This window comes from Pyxicephalus adspersus, chromosome 6 (genome assembly GCF_032062135.1).
Source record: "Pyxicephalus adspersus chromosome 6, UCB_Pads_2.0, whole genome shotgun sequence".
Taxonomy (NCBI): Eukaryota; Metazoa; Chordata; class Amphibia; order Anura; family Pyxicephalidae; genus Pyxicephalus; species Pyxicephalus adspersus.
Window position 1 is genome coordinate 88,470,659 of NC_092863.1, and position 20,600 is coordinate 88,491,258.

Here is a 20,600-nt window from a genome sequence, read left to right on the forward strand (position 1 = left end):
ACAAACATCACCAAGAAAAAGAAAAAGGACAGAGACAGAAATACGTGTTAGTGCAAAAAAATTTTTATGGACTTTTTCCCTGATATGGCACATTCTCCTCAACAGACACAATGATAACAGAAACCAGAATTCTTGCATTGTATATTGTTAAACAGTAGGTTCAATGGCAAAATGATTTGAGCTCCTCACTGGGACAGGAGCCTTCCCTGTGCTCCCTGACAGGCAGTGCACAATATTAAGAGCAGTTTCAGGTAAGCAGTGAAATTCTGAAACGTCTAATACAAGTGTGATAAAATCAGAACCTTAAATCTGAATTGTCGGTAATCAAGGCCAGAGATGACACAGGGTCTCATGTTCAGTGGGAAAATACAATAATTCTTCTGTGTTGTGTGATCTGATCTCTCTTCTTGTATTACACATTAATGGGAATATTTGTAAATAACTTTGCATTACAAAGAGCAAAGCTAAGTTGAATCACAAATTACTCGTTAACATAAACAAAAACAGAGGGTTGCACTACAGCAATGCAGTATACCAGAAGACACAGCTCACCTACTTAGCTTTTTATTTTCATCCTTGCGGGGTGTAAAATTCTCTTTTCAATGTTCTGGAAACATTTAATTCCAGAAGGGGGATTCTAAAATCCATGGATGGTCATCTCTACTCATCCCAACTCTACCTCACACCTTCTATAGTCTTTATAAATACTGGCAAAAAGCTTTATTTTACCTAAAAAACACTGCAAAGGATTAATGCAAATAAGGTTTCTGCACATTATCTGTACTCTTTAAATAAACACCTGAATTGGAAAATGTACACAAGGATTTTTCATGTTTGATTGAATTATCCATATTATCCATAATGAAACAGAATGTCCAACAAGTTTATACAGGATTAAAAAAAACTATGCCCATCCTCATCAGGAGCGGTATGCCAGTTGTTAATCTCCCCTAATTTGTGAGGTGGCATGGATGAAAGCACTGTAACCCTTATTTATGTAAATGCCATAGAAGTTTTTATTTAAAAGAAGGATAACACAATGTGTTATTTATAAATAGTATATTTATAACACACTCTATCCTATTAGGTACAACAAATATTGTTTAATACACACATGTCCGGAATAAGCTGCTGCTGACTGGCTCAACCTGAGCACCTTCAAAGGAAGACAGGAGCAGCATGTTTTTTCCCCTCTGAGTACAGGTAAGTAAATAATATTTGTAACTACCACATTTAGAGGACAGCAAAGGAGGTAACATTATAAAATCTTACTTTGCAATAATAATAACAGTGCAGTATGATTGTACCACTGAGCACAGAACCTACTTGATAAGCTCTCTTAGACCCCCCCAAAACTCTACCAGTAGAGGTGGTCTCCAGCCTAAGAGACATTGTACATATGCACACCTAAAATATTTTAAATTTCTTTGTGCTTTACAATCAGCTTTAAACAGAACTCTTTGTTTTGCATAATGCTTGCTCATCACATGCTTAATAAGTAGGGCAAGTCTTTGAAAAGGCTGTCTTTTACTTAAAATGTAAGTGTATGCTTTATTTTACTGCTCATGAACACAAAGATCAGCAAAAATTTTTTTATGAGATAAGGGAATAGGAGTTGCCTAAAATATGAGAGATTTTGGAGGATGCATTAAACATATCTAGCCTCAAGTTGCTTGTTATCATTTGCCAGTTAACGTCTACATAACTCAGTTAATCACCAGCAAGTATGGCCAGCTAACAATGTTGCTTGAAGCCAACTATGATTCCAACAATATTACTTCTTTTTAAACCGACTACTGTATGATATGCCCAAAAAGCATAAATATAATAAAATAGTAAAGCAGGCACTGGTACAAGCAGAAAGCTAGGAAAAACTACTGCAAAATACAGGATGTGGAGAATGGAAGAACTTGAACAAAGTTTCAACTTGCAAATACATATTGGGTGTTTGGAAGGACACTGAAATCCCTATAAGAGCATCTAGATGCCTCATTTCAAGTGTTTAAGATGATCTCAACATATACAAATTCCTTTACAGTGGGGCTAACCCTAGACCCCCCTAAAAAGGGTTAAATGCTCCTTTCTCATTTATAAGGATGTAACTACCGATTTTCACTTATTTTACTTATTATTCACTCACTCGTGCAGGTTCCATTACCATGTGACCTATTCCCTGAAGCCTTTTCTGTAACAGGCTAAAGTTACAGGCACTGATGCACCCCCCCCCAAATACAAGACCAATTGCTCAGGGAAAATCATAGATGCCCACCCAGAGACTGTAGTGGTTGAATGGAAGAGGAGTGTTGTATCTACCAGAGACGTGAGGGACAAGGTAAGTATAATGCTACTTTTGTTTCCCTTTGACCTATACATGCACATTTACCTTTCTGTGCAGGGGTAGCCTCACTGCAATGGTAATTTCTTTTTCCTGAACTGTTTAGTTTGTTTTACACAGGTTTTCTATAAAGAAACCATTTTTGTTTTGCAAGATTTTTTAAGTGGTTTTACCACTTGATGGAAGAGCATAATTAACACTGGGGCAAATGTATGAAAAGGCAGCTTTTACTTCAGGACCCTAACACAGCCAACAAACGCATAGGACATCTTCATACCAGTATGCTACCCTGCAGTGTTCTGTTATAGCAGCCAAAGGCTGGGAAGAGCACATGGGGAAACACCGGGTGAAACTTCCTGTCTGTATCATATTCACAGTGCTGTGATGACCCATTATAATCCTAATGCTGCAGTAGGTATAGAATACTACTGCTAAATTATACAATATAAGCGATTGCAAGAACAACCATTCCTACATTCACTTGGTAACTGTAGAACATAAATCTGCCCCACTAATTTTAGTAGCACCAACAAATGTACAAGCTAAAATAGTATTCAGACAATGAATCAGAGAATACATGCATTTTTTCGGCAAAAACTCCAAAATTCCTCCTGTAATAAGCTAGTCATACACTATGCAATGTATCCTTTTAACAATTCAACATTTTTGTTGAATTTTTTTAAGATTACTTTCATATACTATTGATTTTTGGTCTGAATATGGATACATTTTTTTTTGACTGGCTATCTATTACATTGAAACCCAACTCATGTTTTGTACCACAATTTATATTTCAATTGGATATAATGAAAAAACCAATCAGCTATTGTTTTCAATATTATACAACTGAATGGTAAGTTGAATATGCAAGAATAAGTTTAAATCAACTGTATTTACGATCATGGTATTGACTAAAAGTATGAAAATCACATAGTGTATGCCTAATATTAAACAGAGCACATCCTCCTAACATGAACACACATGTATAATAAACCTAAGCAGAACAAAAAAAAAACCCTTCATAGAAATAAGACAAGCATAAGGTGTATATTTTAAAAAAAATGCATATGTTGTGTAGCTTGGAGCTCCATGGAAACTAAATTAAAGAAATCAGACTCAAAATTTGGGTCTCTATTTGCACAGGTGTGTAACCCAAGTTCTGGCTCAAAAGTCCTGACTTGTAAAGAAAGACTTTGCTGCTTCGCAGACTGGATTGACGCACATCGGACATCGGAGAGGTAATTGTTTTGAGCAAGTCTCGTTGGTCTTGAGATGTGAAAGGACTAAATCGGCCAAAGCCTGGAGAAAGAAAACAAAAAAGAAAAAAAAAAACACATTGGTCCAAAGAAAACCAAATACATTTTAAGACATTGGCGATGATAAAGCATAAAGCAAAACTAAGGCAAGTGTCTAACTTTTTCCCCGATCGATTCCTCCGTGCTGTTTTCCATCTCTCAATCCACCAGCACCCCTGGGAAGATGGACTCTACAAAAGGAAACCTTGTGACTTTAAACCCAACAGGCTGCCTCCTTCAATTCTTCAAGGTATGTATAGTCTCCATGCAAAGTCTGACAATGTTTATCCTAGCTAGACTTCTCCCCACTTAAAAAGAATGGATTTTTCACACTGTTGCCGCAGTTAGAACTAAGAACCAATAATCACCGGCTTGCAGTCAATAGCATTAAAGCTGGTTTAACAATACTGATACCTTGGAGAACAATGGATTTCCATTAAGGGATTCCGATCGTCTGATGTTCTCAACTCCGCACTGAAACAGAGGAAGAGAGAGAAGAATGACTCTGGCTCCTGCCGATCGTTCTGCACAGCACAGAACACAAGGCTTATTAAATGGATTATTTATTATGTAAAAATGCTGTTACAATGCAAGGAAATGTATAGCTAATTTTCAGACCCTGTCGATGTACCTTGGCTACTCTGCGGGGGATTTCTCTTTGACAACAAAGAAGTTGTTTGAAAGTTTTAAAGAACTGATCAAGTCATGTGGCTTTCCTTGTTAAGTTTGTTTTATTTTAAAATGCACATATGAAAATAGAAACATTTGAAAAAGCTGGGTTGGGAAGTCTTCCGCAAAATCACTTTAGTGGTCGGAGCTAAAGCTTTACCATTGTACCTTGTGGACACAGACACCCTCAGAAATCTCACTCTACTAAGATCACCTCTAAGACCACCTTTAAAAGCTGAATGCCAGTCTTACAGTTATACAGCGTTCTCACTTTTATGGAAATTGTTTTCTGCGATTTCACTGTACACTGCAAGCTTCTTACAATATGCATTCAAATGTACGGAAAGACTTATTACATATTCAGCTTCTGCTTCCTAATGACCAAGTAAATATGGAAGTCAGAGAGGGTTTGTGAAACCACATGAAAATAAAACACCCTCTTAATTCTAAGGTTCCCACCAATTTATTTCAATTGGGTTGATGTCTGGATTTGGTGACTGCAATACCTTAATGCGTTTCTTTACAATTCTGTTGTACATTTGACAATGTGCTCAGGATCATTGTCCTGTTCCATGACTCAATTTTAGCCAAATGTCAGCGGTCACACAAATGGCCTCAAATTTGACTCTAGAATACTTTGTTATACAGTTCATGGTTGATTCAATGACTGCAAGGTTCTCAGGTCCTGTGGCTGCAAAACACACCCAAACCATCAACCCTCCACCATAGTTGGTAAGACGTATTTGTACGGATATATTGTGTTTGGTTTTCACCAAACATGGAGCTGTGCATTATGGCTGAACATTTCTAGTTTAGGCTTCTCTATTTAAAGGAAAGTGTTCCAAAAGGTTTGTTCAGATGCAGCTTTGCAGACCTAAATCATGCTGCCCTGTTCTTTTTAGCGAGAAGAGGCTTTCTCCTGGCAACTCTTTCAAACAAGCCATAGACATTAAGTTTTTTTATTTTGCAAATTGTCAAGATATTTGTTATTTAACATGCTAAATGAGTCCTGCTTAACCCACACCTAAATGCTCCAGGTGATGATCAATTAATCATGTGCATTTTATTAGTAGCACCTGGGTGTGATATGTCATGTGTCCATTGGAGGTTGGAGTTTAAATACCTGCTAAGGACCAGATGAGGTTTGAATATGTCATGATATGCAAAACTTTAGAATAGAAAGAGGGTGTACTTTCCTTTTCATACAACTGTATGTAGTGCAAGATTTAATGATTTATTGGGTAGTGCAAGATTTATTGATAGGTTTTTAACTGTATCCTCTGCAGCTTTAAAAGTGCCCCAATGCGTTGTGGCAGCCTTTATCTGCAATCATTACAACCTTTTACAAAGCAGTAATCACAAATTATTCTCTGATCTCAAAGTGATAAAGGCCCTTTCTGCAAACACAAAAGAAAGGCTTGATTGCTTAGTTATTACTTGTGATCAGTAGAATAATGACGTAAAAGCACTGTGATGATGCCAGTGATATCAAGGACAAAGATTTTGAACAAGTTGTTACAGCTTATATGATATTTTTAGTGATCTTACATTTCCAGGTGTGTTTAAAAAGGTGTTCCCTGATTACTGATAGGTTTTTACAATCCCTGACAGCTATCACCAAAAGGTAAAATGGAAAAGCTATACACCTAATTCTTTTTGTTTGCAAAACCTATTATTATTACACAGTATTTATATAGCGCTGACATATTATGCAGTGCTTTACAAAGGCTATAATCATATATATCACTAGCTGTCCCTCAAAGGGCTCAAAATATAATGTCCATACATCAATCATATGTCTTTAATACAGTCTAAGGTCAATTTTAGGGGGAAGCCAATTAACCTAACTGCATGTTTTTGGAATGTAGGAGGAAACTGGAATACCCAGGGGAAACCCACAGAAACATGGTGAGAACCTGCAAACACCATGCAGATTTTATCCTGGCCAAAATTCCAACCTAGGACCTAGTGCTGCCAAGACCAGAGAGCAAACCTCTGAGCTACCGTGCTACTATGTGTTTTGACCTGCCTGGAGGTATTCTTGAGTGTGGCTCGGGGTTAATCTTCAGTACCAAAAGCAGTAACCCCGAGCCACATTTAGGGTGGCATTGCAAAGGATATACCTAATCCCGACAAGCTTGCAGCGTCCTCCGGCAACGTCCGCCAGGCATCTGTGTCCCCTGGCCTTGCGTCCCTGGTGTGATCACTGGGACATGTGAGTAAACGGTGCGCTGGGGGGCGTGTCTGGGCGGGAAATTTAAACAGAATGTACTGCTTTGACATTCAAAATAACTGATCTAATCAGACTGCCAGGGAGGTTAAAAGTGTGCGCATCCTCCAAACTATCCGCTCAACAATATATAAAACCAAATTTCACATATAACTTTTATTTTGGTTAAAACGGGGGAAGTTTATGCTGGTCAGCTGTGGCTATGTGCTCTCTTTACTTGAAGGTCTTTATGACTGATAAGTTTCCTGGGAGCAGATTATGATCCTGGCCCAGGATAAGTAATGTTGAGCAGGAAAAGAAAGTTAACAAGATACACATTTTTTTTTCCATGTTACTGTCCCAGTATCTTTTCAGATAATCATACCTCTTTTGCTAAATGTTGGGCATACTCTATATCCAACTCATAAAGCGTTTCAATGTGGTCGCTGGTAAAGGCAATAGGGACCAACAGAATATTCTTCTTTCCTTTCTGGCAGAGGCCTTTAATAGTTTCATCAGTATGAGGTCCCAACCAGGGCATGGGACCAACCTGAAACAAACAATATCTTAGTCAACTGTGACAAGTAGACATTTCAATAAACACAAAAATAATATACAATGGAAGATATAAATAACTAACTTGGAGTAAACTTCAAGGCATAAAAGTGATCATATGCCTAAAGCCATTAAGTCTCAGCAGAAGCTTTGGCTCTTTGCTGGATGGATTACAGTGGTGTAAATGGACGTCAGCAAAGTCTCACTCTTAGTGCCCATCATTTAGATTTAGGCTTTTGTATATGGGCTTGCTTTTAACAATACCTCAGAGCACTTCTAAAGTCATTAATAGATGCTGCTATCAGCCTGCAACTCTCCATGGGAATGCCAAAACAGCTTGAAAAAGGTTGATTCAGCTTAGGTGAAGAAAAAATGCACTCATCAAACTACGAATGATTTTAGTAGAGTCTCTGATCACAAAATTAGTTGTTCTTCAGCTTGCATAGACTGTCCCAATAAAATTTGCAACAAATCAACAGTATCAAAAAACTCCGGATCTGTAAGGGCACATAAGAGGCCAACATTATATAGTTGTATCTTACATGTTTCTGAAAATAATAAAATACACAGCTTATAAAAGAAACCTATTACTTATAAATTTACTGACCGATCCTTTGCAGTGGTGGTGTGGGAGGCCATCTGCTGGCCAAAAGTTCTAAATTTAATCCTGGATTTGTTTTTTGTTATAAATATCATCACAGATGAAAAGTTACCAAAAAAAAAAAAAAAAAATCTAGACATCTCTGAAAAATTACAGCTCCAAACAAAATGTTTTCATTTTGCACAAAACAGGGAAAGGTTGCAGCTTCTATTATGTTTGTATTGTATGCAGAATCTTTATAATAATTTTTTTTTTTTCATTTTGACTTGAAGAAACCCCATTGCCCTGCCTATAAAGGGCAAAGTGGCAGCGTTTATCCATAGGGCATTCCTTGACCCACTTTTATTCAGCATACCCGCATTTTCCCCAAAGAGCAGTTACATGATCAAACATGCAATATCTCCGTAACATGGTGGCTGACATTTGAGAGCTGGCTGCGAAAGAGTTAAGCTAGGTACACACACTTCCAATAATTATCATTAGAATACGAACGATTACGACCGATCAACGATTATGTACAATTATATTTGAACGATCATATTTTGCACAATTCTGTACATACTGTAACAATACGATCATTAAAATATAAGACACCAGTAGTGTACACACGCTAGATTCGATCGTTCAAACGATGCAATAGAGTATTGATACCTTATGGATGTTGGATGATGTTTTTTTTTATTTTTCTTCATGTTTACATGCAGACCAAGCTGTCCAGAAACATGACAGTAATAGATTGGGACAAACTAGAACACTGCTAGAGGTGCTTATTTTTGCTCCTTGTTTCTCTATTTTTTTAATGGGTCGCTAGGCATGTGTACATCAGCCATGGTAAAACACCATCCTGGGCCCCTCAAGAAAGCTTGGCAAATGGATATAAAAAGGGGGGCGTCAATTGGCTTTTTTGGGAAACAATACTATTCCCAGTCCCCAGAAACTCATTCTATATCTTATTAGAAATCACAGACGTTCCTTGCTGTATTTATCTGGGTCTGCAGGATACAGAAATAATAGAATGTGCTGTATGGGTTTTGTACTTTCCATTCAGATGCTTTGTAAGTGAGCTTTAAATCCCTTAAAGATTCAGAGATTTGAGCAGCTTTGTAAATCATGCTTACTCCAAAGCATGTGCAATAACACAAGTACCACATATAGACAATAAGTGTTTCTATTGTTTAATATACAGAAGAAAAAAACAAAAACACCAGTATAAGCTGCTTAGGTACTGGGTTTATGATCCACTGAAGATTTGCATGGAGGATGTACCAAACGTGTACATGTTTTCTCCCAAAATTCTAAGACCTTTCACAATACCCTTATTGAACTAAAACAAGAAATAATGTTGTCTTGAATTCTCTTAAATAGGAAGTTGAATAAGAGACTAACTGCAGTACAATTCCATGTATCTGAACTGCTCTGCTTTAGAGGTCACACTGGTAAAATTTTAGCTTGTAGTAATAGTATAGCAAACAATAAAAATAAAAGTACATGTGATCTTTTAGTTCCAGTTTTAATGGGCGATGATAGTGAAATAGATTTTTTAATCAAACAATTGGATCTAGAATTAGAAGCTAACCAATTGTAAGATTTTTAGGTTTTCAATCAAACATTGATATATTTGACATGTTGGTAAATATAAATTTGATTTGTTTGGCAAATATCAAACAAAAGAATTTAAGTCAAGTGTGCACACCAAAATTCTGATTACTTTGTATCAATGATCAGGTACAGAATTCACAGCTGATCTGCTTGTATGTAGTAGGACTAACTTGATGATTTCAAGCACTGTGAAATCTTGTGTTATTGGAGGTTATTTTAATGAAATGTATTCCTGTTGGCTTGCATGCGTTTGCAGCACATGCTAGGAACTGAAGTTCAGAAGTAGCATGATGACACAAATCAAGAACTCCCCAAACCTGTACTGTGGGGTACAGTAACTGCTCTAGATTTAGCGATGAGACCTACCTTGGATTGCCAGACTAGCCTGTAAGGGTTACAAAAATTAAGTTTCTCCATTACTCTTTGTACTGTGGCTCCCACTTCCTGTGGGTAAGGATCTCCTCGATTTACAACCTGCAAACAGGAAAGAAAGGCAGACTGTGTAAGGTGGCAAATAAAATAGTCAATCTCTCCAAATATTGGGGAGTTGTGTGCACCTTCATAGAACATCTTCATGATTCTATTACCCCTCCTTAAAAACCAATATACCTCTCCTGACAATAGCGTAATTTGCTTTTCTCTCTAGAAGGATGGATCCATCTTTGTTTCAGCAACATCCAGGGTCACCACATACTTCCTAGGCTGTGAAGGTGGCCTATATAATTTTTAGCTATGTTATCAAATGTCTGACTGCAAACGCAAGTTCAATGGTGGTGAAAAACTGCAGCATTAACTATTCAAGGACTCCTTCTGGCAGTCAATACGTATTGGGGGGCAGTAACAGGCAAAAGCTACTAGGCTTTTTCAGTGGTGTTTGCACTTTTTCCTTTTTAAAAATAAATGCTTGTAAAAGAAGTGACAATTGGTTCCAATTTAAGACTAGTTTACCAGTGTAAACTTTGTCTAATAAGCTCCTACTGTTTTGCTCTAAGACCTTTAGAGATACTGAAAACAAAACTCTTAGCGATTTGATTTTCTTTTTTTTATTATTAATTAGTTGCTGTAAGGGTAAGATGTAGGAGCATGGGTCCTAAAGCTCTAACTATGTATCTTGGAAGCCATCATCTGCATCCAGTTTTAGAGCCTTCTAATGCAATCAGATTTAGAAAAGTGTATGTTTTTTCCCTTTGTTATTGTAAAAAAGCCAACATATATTTATTATTAAACCCAGTTAATCAAACTGGGTTTAAATTTGCTACAAATTTAGTTCAAAGAAATAGTTACCACTCAGGTGGCAATATAAGATTCTTAATAAACATTTGCATTATGTAAATCAGAATATAAACACAAAGAAAATGTCCTAAAAAGTTCCTTGTTTATTTTCTATTCCAGATGTAAAATGGCAAAATGGATAAAAAAAGTCATACAAATGACAATGGGGAAAAGGGAAGTAGTTGGTACTTACTGACATTGGCAAGGAATGAGCAGAAAAGAGAATGACCACGTCTCCTCTCTTGTTCTCTGGAAACATATTCAGTTCTTTCTGGATATGGTCAGCAAAACACTAAAATCCAAAGAAAGTCAGAGAGAGTTAAGAGTCTATAAAAATGATATTCCCCAAAAACAGATGTGAGTATAAGAAGCTTGTTGGTGCCTGCATTCAATTAAACATTAGATACACATCAAATAAAATGACAGAATAAAACATATGTAAAGGTTACCTTCAGTAGTGAAAGCATAAACATCAAAATATTCAGAACCAGAGATTCAAGCAGCTGAACATAAAAATCTCAAGTTTGCACCACTGCCTCTAGAGGCCAAAAGGGACCTTCTATTGGCCAATATAGGAAATAAATAATAAAGTCTTATAGATTTTACACAAGGATTTTTTGTTATGTCATCTGTTTGTATTGACCAGATTTGTGACCGAGTTTATATCCAATTTAAACTAACCCTATTACTTTACGTAAGTATTAGCTTTTTTGTAAATCCGGATCTCAAGACAAAAAAATACTACACTAATATATATCTATTATTTATGATACTCAGTGCTTCAGAAAACCTAATGCCACCCAATAGACCTGCTTTAAGCTAGAAAATTTTCATTTAAACCAACTTTGATGACAACTTACCTGTATGAGGAGAGGGTGTGTTGGCCATCTGTCAATTACGCTCCACTTCATTGTGGGTTTAACTCCCTTGGAATTATAGTACCGATAAATGGCATTCAAACTGCTACCTGTCCACACATGAGATATTTAATTAGAAACCAAATGAACACAGGATTTCACAAATATAGCAACCCTGGATAAGAGGATAAGGAGTAAAAAAAATTTACTGTATCCAACGAGATTTAAAAATTACACCACATGGCCAAAAATAAAGATTCTTTGGTCGAATCCTCCTTTGTGTCTCACAAACACCTCTCCTTCCCCAGACACTGCAGAACACAGTGGTGGCAACTTCAATTTAGAAAGCAGTGATCAGAACTTGGTGTTGCCAGGTGCTGATTGATCCGCTACGGGCTTGTGGGTCAGCAGTGACAATACCGATAGCCACTTCATCTGCAATATTTTTTAGCATCCTAGTGTAAATAAACAGACAGAACCTAGATGACAGCAACAACATTGTTCTGAATTAAGGACATGTGCACTATTGTTGTAACCCCTTCACAGGAAGCTGCATTACATGGACTATACTGACCGGATAACAGGTCATTGTAAGGTTTTTACAGGGGGACTAATAAAAAAATGTAAGAGCATAGATGCACTAATAACAGTTTTTTTAATAAATTTAATCATTTATTTTTGTCAGTAGCTCTACTTTAAAGCTTAGTGAATGGATCCTAATGTGTGTAAATGACTATCAACCAATTCCTGTAAATATAACTATAATCTGCACAACACAATTATTTCAGTCGCTGTGCTTTAATATGGTGTTTTGTGGACTTATCTAATAATGTTAAAGCCAGTGACAGTGCCCGTTTTCCCTCAAAACTGGCCTTAGACTGCATTATTTACATATGCCTAAAGTAGTAACATTAGATTGTGAGCCCTTTTGAGGGACAGTTAGTGATAGGACTATGGACTTTGTAAATTGCTGCATAAATTGTCAGCAAAATATAAATACCAGACAATAAAATAATAATAGGCAATCAAACAGCCTATTATTGACATTATTGACAGTATGACATGCAACCAGTTAGGGTAAAGGATATTGGAGCCAAGGTCAATATGAAGTCATTTTGTGATTTTAATAATATTTATGAAATAAAATGTAACCACGTATGGGAATGAGTCTAGTAGATGTTTTGAATTTCCCAAACACATAGAGAGCCATGAAGGGCTACTAGGTGTATGTGAAATATACCCAGCCATGGTGAAGTTGCATGGTAAATGCTTACCGGTGGTGGAACAGCTGTACTGAGGATATTGTGTGAAGGCGATTGCCCTCTCTACACCATCTCTCTCCATTTCTTCTATAGCGGCTTCAGTTAGCGGATGGACATACCGGAAACCAATGTAATATTTATGAGGTGCTGTTAGAAGATAAACACAATATCTTTTACAAGAGACAATAAAAAAGTGGCAACAGGTAAGAATCAGCAAACTGACAAGTGCCACAGAAGATTTCTGACGAAGTCCGCAGAGCCAGACTATCAGGTCTAAGGTGTGGTGGGCAAAATTACCTGGTAAAAAAAAATGCAGCCACCACATCTGAAGCCCAATAGGCCTGATAGTAGGGACATTACATTGATACAGTTAGTGACATGACTATGGTGTCATAGTATTTTAGAAGTATAAATACACAAGATAATGGTTATAAGGTAGCAACATAGGCATTTAATTACTGTGACTTATTGGTGTGGAGAGCCATGTAGCAGTGTAAATACAGGTAGCAATGAGTAGAAACACAGACAGGGTCATAAGATAAAGCCTCTGCCACCTACAAACATAATTTTAAACTTTTGCCTACGCAACTCCTTTCATGATTACAGTAACAGAAATGTCATGACCAAAGAATACACTGTGTGGAAAGTCCTAATCAGCAAGAAACATCAAAGTGAATTAGAGAGGGAGTTTGTGAATGGCTATCTTATCATCACAGGAGGTATTCAGACGCTCCCTCCCTGTTACTACATACAAGCCAGCTACCACAATCCAGACAACGCTAGAATATCTCCTCCCGCAGCTTCAAACATTGCCCCAAACCTCTGCTATCTCAAAAGCACAGATCGATGCAAAATGGGTGGCACTTATATAAATTGACAAGTTCCTTCCAGTTTAACTAAAGGAGAGAAAGATGGTATTAAAACAAAGAGCTGATGCAATGACTCTATATACTCAATAAAATGTGCCTGGGCAAAGAATGATCTTGTTGCACCCAGGGATCCCATTATCTCTGTTATATATTCTATGCAAACTTAAATTCTACCACACTTAAGCTACGTACACACGTCAGATTTTTATCGCCCGATAATCGGCATCGGCCAATTATCGGGCGAAAATCTCCCCTCTCCATAGAGCATGAACGGTGCTGTATGTACAGCACCGTTCATGCATCGTGCACTCCCTTGTCGTTGGAAAGGATCGTGAAAAGGATCCTTTCCAACGACAAAAATTGGAAGTGTGTACGAAGCTTTAGAGCAGAGCTCCAATCCAAAATGAACAAGATAAAAAAATGAATAGTATTTTTGTTTATCTGGACTTTGTACATGGTCAAAAACAGCAGGGATGCTGTAGTGGGTATGTTTGAAAACAGTTTTAGCTTGATTTTTGAAGTGCACATACACTTTTTCAGTATGAAATGGAGTTTTAAGAGGGAAAAAAAGTGGAAATGTAACTGGGTAAAAAAAAAAACAAAAACAAAACAAAAAACCCATAAAAATACCTGTAGCTGGGGACAGTTCATCCAGCAACTTCACCATGCCTTCTCCTTGGTGGTCTGTCCACTTCTTAATAGGAGATCCACCTCCAATTTTTCGATATTGTTCTTGAATTTTTGGCGTCCGCCGTTTGGCAATAAAAGGCCCAAGTTTACTGAAAAATAAACACATTAAATTTATTGTAATAGAAATTTTTTTTTACATAACCGAAGTCAATATTTCATCAAATGCATTATATTCATAACCCAGATTTTAGTCCAATCTACAGCTCTGGTCCATGTGTCAGAATTGCTAAGATCAAAACTGATGAAAGCTTTGCCTTGTGCCACCATCACTGGTACAAAGTTTAATGATAATGCAAATCAAAAACTAACAATTGTTTATTGCAGGGGCATAGTCTTGAGGAGTAGATATAAATAGCACTCACTGGAATAAAAACCCCCTGGCAGTCCTCCACCCAAATCAAAATGAGAGCTAAGCTCTGTTCACATGTGCAATAATTGTCGTTGGAAAGGATCTTTCGCAATGTACATACAGCACCGTTCTGCTCTATGTAGAGGGGAGGGGGAGAATGATGGAGAAGCAGCCTGCTGCCCTTTCTACCCCTTCACTTCCATTACGATGGTTCGTCGTCCGTGGATCCGCCAGGACAGTCATTTGGATGATGAGCCCTGTACACACACAAGATTCTCCTCCGATATCAGCCCTGAGCCAATTATTGGACGAGAATCATTGGACATTTGTACCAAGCCTTATCTGCAAGAGAAGGTGTTGTACCTCCATGGTGGGCTGTAATTCCTATTTACCCTTCATTCCACTACTTCAGCTTCCATCAGTCTCCTCAGCATTTATTATTCCAGGGAATGCCATATGCATTTAACACCATGCTGATACTGTCATCCTACCTCACTGCTGATTTTTGTAGAAATGTACAAAATCAGCGGCCAGTGATAAAGACAGGGATCCGATCCTTTCAAAAATGTAAATGCCAAGGAGACATACAAAGGCTGGGTGCTGGAACAGAGGTAAGAATTACAGGCCACGTGAGAGGCAAGTATATTGAACCTTCTCTTGCAGAGAACTGGTCTTTTGATTTGTCTAGAGACCCGACAGGGTCTTTATAAACCTTTCAAAATCATTGAAAAGCCTAACTTCAATAAATGTTAATTGTATCTGTATATACAACTAGTGTTACTGTCAGAACCTAAAGGATATCAATAGGGATGCCAGAATTTATGCAAGCAGATATCAGTAATCTAACTTCAAACTTTCCAGACATGTGTGAGAAGTCAGGGGGATGGCTGGAAGGATTCTAGAAAATTTTGACTACTTTCTGAAAAGTAAAGTTGCAACCTTATATGGGTCACCAGGTCCTTGATAAGTGTAGAGCAGGTGAAGAAACATCTCTCAATAGGGTCACTGTGGGTATTTTTACTTTTTCCAACTTGATCATAAATGATCATTTTAGCTATGATGAATAGAAGAATCTTCATTCTACAGCGGTAAATAAAATGTAAAGGTAAACCATCTGACACTAATACATACTTTTGAGCTGGAAGCGTCATGAGATCTTTGTCCAAAAACAACCTGAGAAGGAAATCATGGACGTCATTCACAGTCTCGGGGCCGCCCATGTTCAGCATGAGAATCCCAGTTTTAGGTTTCCTGGAACGGTATGTAGAGCAAACATTAAAAAAAATCCGCCATTTAAAACATCGAACCACGTATATTCAAAACTGATCTCGGGTTTTCTGATATGAAACTCAAGTTGCTCAATATCACCAAAAATCAGGTGTCTATATAACAACAATCATCAATTTAAGATTTGGATAGAAAGGAGGAAGATTTGTGTGGCTGTCTGCTGTGGGAAGATTATCACTCTCTATTTTGCAGGTGACCACAATCATTGAGGCCGAAAAAAAATAAATGCAAAGATTCTGAGTTGTCACCAAAACAGCAACAAAGGGACAATCTTCAAAGGGGACACCTGATTTAGGGACATCTGCCTAAAAGGGGATTTCTATTGCTTTTCCCTCACTTTCTGTTACGTCTAAAGGACAGGAAACAAGGTAAAATCTTCCACATAGGACATTGATGGCAACAAAAATGGGTTGAGTTTTTAACACATTTTCAACTCCATTCACGAGTTCTATCAAAAATAAGTAGATTATTACACAGTTCACAAAAATACCGTGTGTTCACAGCCCACAAGAGAACTTAGGGTCATTGTGATTTTCAGGCAGAGCAACAGGTATTTTTCTGTATTTTTGGGTCTTAAAAGGAATAAAGCATGGAAAATATACATATATTGTAGGGATGTACTACACCAACTCCTTTAAACCAGTACTGCACAGTGAGAGAAGTAACTACTGTAGTAGTTATAGTACTGGTGAAGCCGACTGCTCTCTACAGTACCAAATACCCCCCCTCACCCCAACTTTTGAACAGTCCTGAAATGGGAACCTGCATAAAATCCAAGACAATGCATTTACTGGGCAATGCTTATTCTCATAAATTAAAATGGAGAGTTTTTAATTATCAGAGAGGGAGCCACATGCTATAACACAATATGACATTAACAGATCAGTCGTCCAGCGTTTCTGCTATGAAGAGATCACACAGAGAGACCCTAAATCTGCCATCTCCAGGCACCCCACCCAGGGCGCACAGAAGGAGAAGTACCTCTTATCAGGCTGAACTTGAGGCTTCGAGGTTGTTGCAGCAGCAGCTGCTGCTGCGGAGCTCCATCGTGTTGTCACTACAGAAGCTGTAGGCTCTGCCTTCATATCTGTCCAAACAAAAGCAAAGAAAAAGTTACTTTTATTAATTTCAGCAACATAACGGAAATTATAACCAGAAAGTATTCATTTTATAATTCTAAATGCAATTCATTTTATCATACGTTCATACTTTATATGAGACCCAGCCTTTCCATGAACTACTGCAAGAAGATCCCGGTGTATGGGGCCCTAAAGAGAACCCAAGCTACCTCATACAGGACAAAATCCTCAGATTTGTTTTAATATCCCCTCACCAGCCGAACAAACTTACCTTAACTTTGCCCACTCCACCCCAATCAGAGAGCGAGGAAAATACCCAGAACTTTCAGGTATGGAGAAGATTGTGACAATGCCTGGTGATTGGCTCAGCAATGTCATGCAGGGGAGACTCCTAATTACAGAAACCCAGATCATTAACAATACAAGTGAACTTGTTTTCATGTATGTACAGTGGTACAACAGGTAGTGAGCCTTTCCATAAAAATAAATGCACACACATGGTCCTGTAAGGAAACTTCTCCTGAATGCACTTTAAACACTTGTTGGAATGTAAGCAGTGACTGCAAAGAGGCTAAAAGAGATCAATAAAAGACATTATAAGAAAATAAAGAATGAAAAAAAAAAAAGATAACAGTATTTATTGAATAATGATTGTTAAATAACAATTGTGTAGGATACAATAGGGGGGGAAGGTTTGATCAGTTATGGATATATCGGACTTGTTGGTATATGTCAAGTGAGATCACCTAAGTTGTGAACAAGAGAATATCTGATTGCAACTCCTTGGAATGGGATTGGAAGTACAGATTCTTGTACACACGTCTGTGCTGTTTTGGGACGAAGTACTGGATTGAATGTCAATTGGATTGGACAGTCAAGTGCAAAATTGCCAGCGGCTCTGCTTATGTGTACTAGGCCTCAGCCCATGCAGTAGAGATAAGTGCCGGGAATCAGTGCCAGCAACACTGCTCCTTGTCTGTGCTGATGGTATATAGGGTCTGCTGATCCAGAAAGAAGTCTGAACCCCTATAACAAGCACATATAACCATGCAGCTGAGCTTCACAACACATTGCCAACAAAGTTATGGGATACTGGCATTTAAAGTTGCAGAACTACAATGCATGAATGCAAGAGCAGAGCACAAGAGGTGTTATACAATGTGCATGATGTAACACTAAGAACCTATAGTAAGTGACTAATTAAGCATCAGCTGCCTGTGCCAAGAATCTGGGATACCAAGAACAATGGATGCTTCTCCCAAGCTCTCAAGGTCACTGAGAAGTCACAGGAGCAGTAATAAAACACAGTAAAACCCTTAAAACATACAACCCATCACTACCTTCCATGGGTTAGCAAATGCAATTTAACACAATACCTGCAAATTACAACATATTGTACCCTTCATGTACAGAGATTTAAAAACACAAGTCCTCAGTCTAGCAAGATTTCCCCAAAGCCACCAAGCAACTAGTCAAACTTTCCTAAAAGGAGCCCAGTGCATTTTCCATTTAGGATTGGTCCCCATTACTACTGGGCGCTGCATTTTCCAAAACACATATACATTCCAACGCACAATTCTATGTGCTGCATTCGACAACAGCTCAAAGCAACACACTGCACAGAAATGGAGTGCATGCTTCTCTTTAGAATGCGCAGCACCACATGCTACAGTGCCAGTGTAAGGTGTGTTTGTTGTGCCATTAAGAATCAATAGGAGCCAAGCTCACCAACTGCATTGCATTACCACATGGGTTTCTACACTAATGCAGCACACTGCACCCTTTAGAGAGAATTCTGCATGCTCCAATCAAGTATAATGTCTCCAGGATTGCATAAATGCTATGTGTGTGTATGGGCTCAATGAACGGGTCAGCTTAGTGACCGCCACTGCAGGGCTCCCTTAAAAATGCCGGCTTCCTGGCTGCTTACCACATCTTCCATTACTTCACTGTATGCGGAGAATCCTTCTGACTCCTCTGATCTGCGTATATGTGAGCATGAAGTGGGTCAGCGTAGCACCCAGTGTCCTGACACTTTTCCTAAAAGAGATCAGCGCTGACACCCACAGGTATCTCACCACAGATTTACTATAAAGATGATCTCCAGATAAATACACATATATATATGTATGTACAAGGGGCTTGTTTTACCTGGCAATAGATTCCTAAGTCTGTCCATCAGTCCTGAGGGTTACAATACAATGCACTCACTAGATAGCAGAGGCAGGCGGGTGACCGGACTTTACTTTTGTGCAGGAAAAGCAACACAGCCTGGTCACTTCCCAACCCCCAGCCAGCCAAGGAAGGAGCAGCAGCGGACGGATGAGCTCCCCTCTCTACTTTCTCATGCTTTTAGCATGTTCCTTGTCAGCACATGTGCACACACTGCATTTGTTTGGCCCTCCCACTAAGCGAGGGTGTATAGGGAGACCAAGTCAAATACATTTCCATACACAAGATGCATAAAAATAAAACAATCACTTTTAAAAAAACACAAATGATTTATTTTAGTGTTTAAAGCACTTCTGGAAAGAAAAAGTAAAGAGTGGGAGCAACTGGAAAAAAGAAAGAGAGTGCAGAGTGGCATCGCAATGAGAGAGGAGGTGCAACAAGGCATCGCAATGAAAAAGAGAGCGTGTCATGACAACGCAATGACAGAAAAGTGCAGCGAGACAACGCAATGACAGAAAAGTGCAGCGAGACAACGCAATGACAGAAAAGTGCAGCGAGACAACGCAATGACAGAAAAGTGCAAGGTGGAAGTGAAATGAAAGAAGAGCGTGCAGCATTGACACCACAATGATAGGGCGCAGCATGGCATCACAATACTACAGAAAGCACAGCGTGCCAAGGCAATGACAAAAGAGAGTGCGGGGTAGCATTGTAATGAAAGAAGAGCATGCAGTGTGACATCAGAATGACAGGAGGGCAGCATGGGCATTGTAATGGCAGAAGGGGGCAGCATGGCATGGTAAGAGAAAACGCAGCGTGCCAATGTGACAACAGAAGAGAGTGCAGTGTGGCATTGCAGCGGCAGAAGAGTGCACAGTATGACAACACTAAGAGACAGAAACTAGAGTAGCATGACATTACAATGAAAGAAGACAGTGTGACGTGAGACTGCAAGGACAGAAGAGAGCGCAATGTGGCATTTTAATGAAATAAGAGAGTATAGCATGACACCACAATGAAAGAAAAGTGCATTGTGACAACACCACAAGAGAGCGCAATGTGACAGCCCAATAGCACAAGAGAGAGCACAGAGTGACAACACAACAATGACAGGAGGCAGCGCAGAGAGGTTGTGTTGTGCTGTGTTATAGGGTTGTGTTATGTAGTGTTATGTGGTGTAGTGTTGTGTAATGTTGTGTTGTGTGGGGTAGTGTTGTGTTATGTTGTGTGGGGTAGTGTTGTGTGTTGCACTGTGTAGTGTATGAAGCACAGCAGTGAAGTGAGGAAGGTGCACTCAGTATTCGCCCAGTGTCAGTGAACACAGGCGGGGTGAGCAGGAAGCAGTACAGGGCACTCACAGTGAGGTAGCAGCAGGCGGTGAGCGGCTCTGAAGGCGGCAGCCATGTTTGCTGGTCGCAGCATTCCCTCAGTGTCAGGAAGGAGCAGCCGCACGTTACACAAGCACCGCTCACATGGAGTGCCGGAGCCCCGCCCACAACA

At 38.8% G+C, this 20,600-nt stretch overlaps 1 protein-coding gene across 2 annotated transcripts; it reads right to left on the reverse strand.

The window, feature by feature from the left end:
- Positions 1 to 47: 47 nt before the first annotated feature.
- FECH (ferrochelatase) lies at positions 48 to 20,600 on the reverse strand. Of its 2 annotated transcripts, none has more exons than XM_072416519.1 (11): positions 20,459 to 20,600; positions 16,831 to 16,936; positions 15,694 to 15,813; positions 14,154 to 14,302; positions 12,667 to 12,801; positions 11,396 to 11,502; positions 10,729 to 10,827; positions 9,630 to 9,737; positions 6,894 to 7,058; positions 4,045 to 4,104; positions 48 to 3,634 (listed from the first exon to the last, which is right to left on the reverse strand). In XM_072416519.1, the coding sequence occupies exons 1-11, from the start codon at positions 20,520 to 20,522 to the stop codon at positions 3,500 to 3,502; spliced, it is 1,248 nt and encodes a 415-aa protein (XP_072272620.1). In that variant the 5' UTR covers positions 20,523 to 20,600; the 3' UTR covers positions 48 to 3,499. The 2 variants fall into 2 exon arrangements, with proteins under 2 accessions (XP_072272620.1, XP_072272621.1); XM_072416520.1 differs by lacking the exon at positions 20,459 to 20,600 and adding an exon at positions 19,080 to 19,191.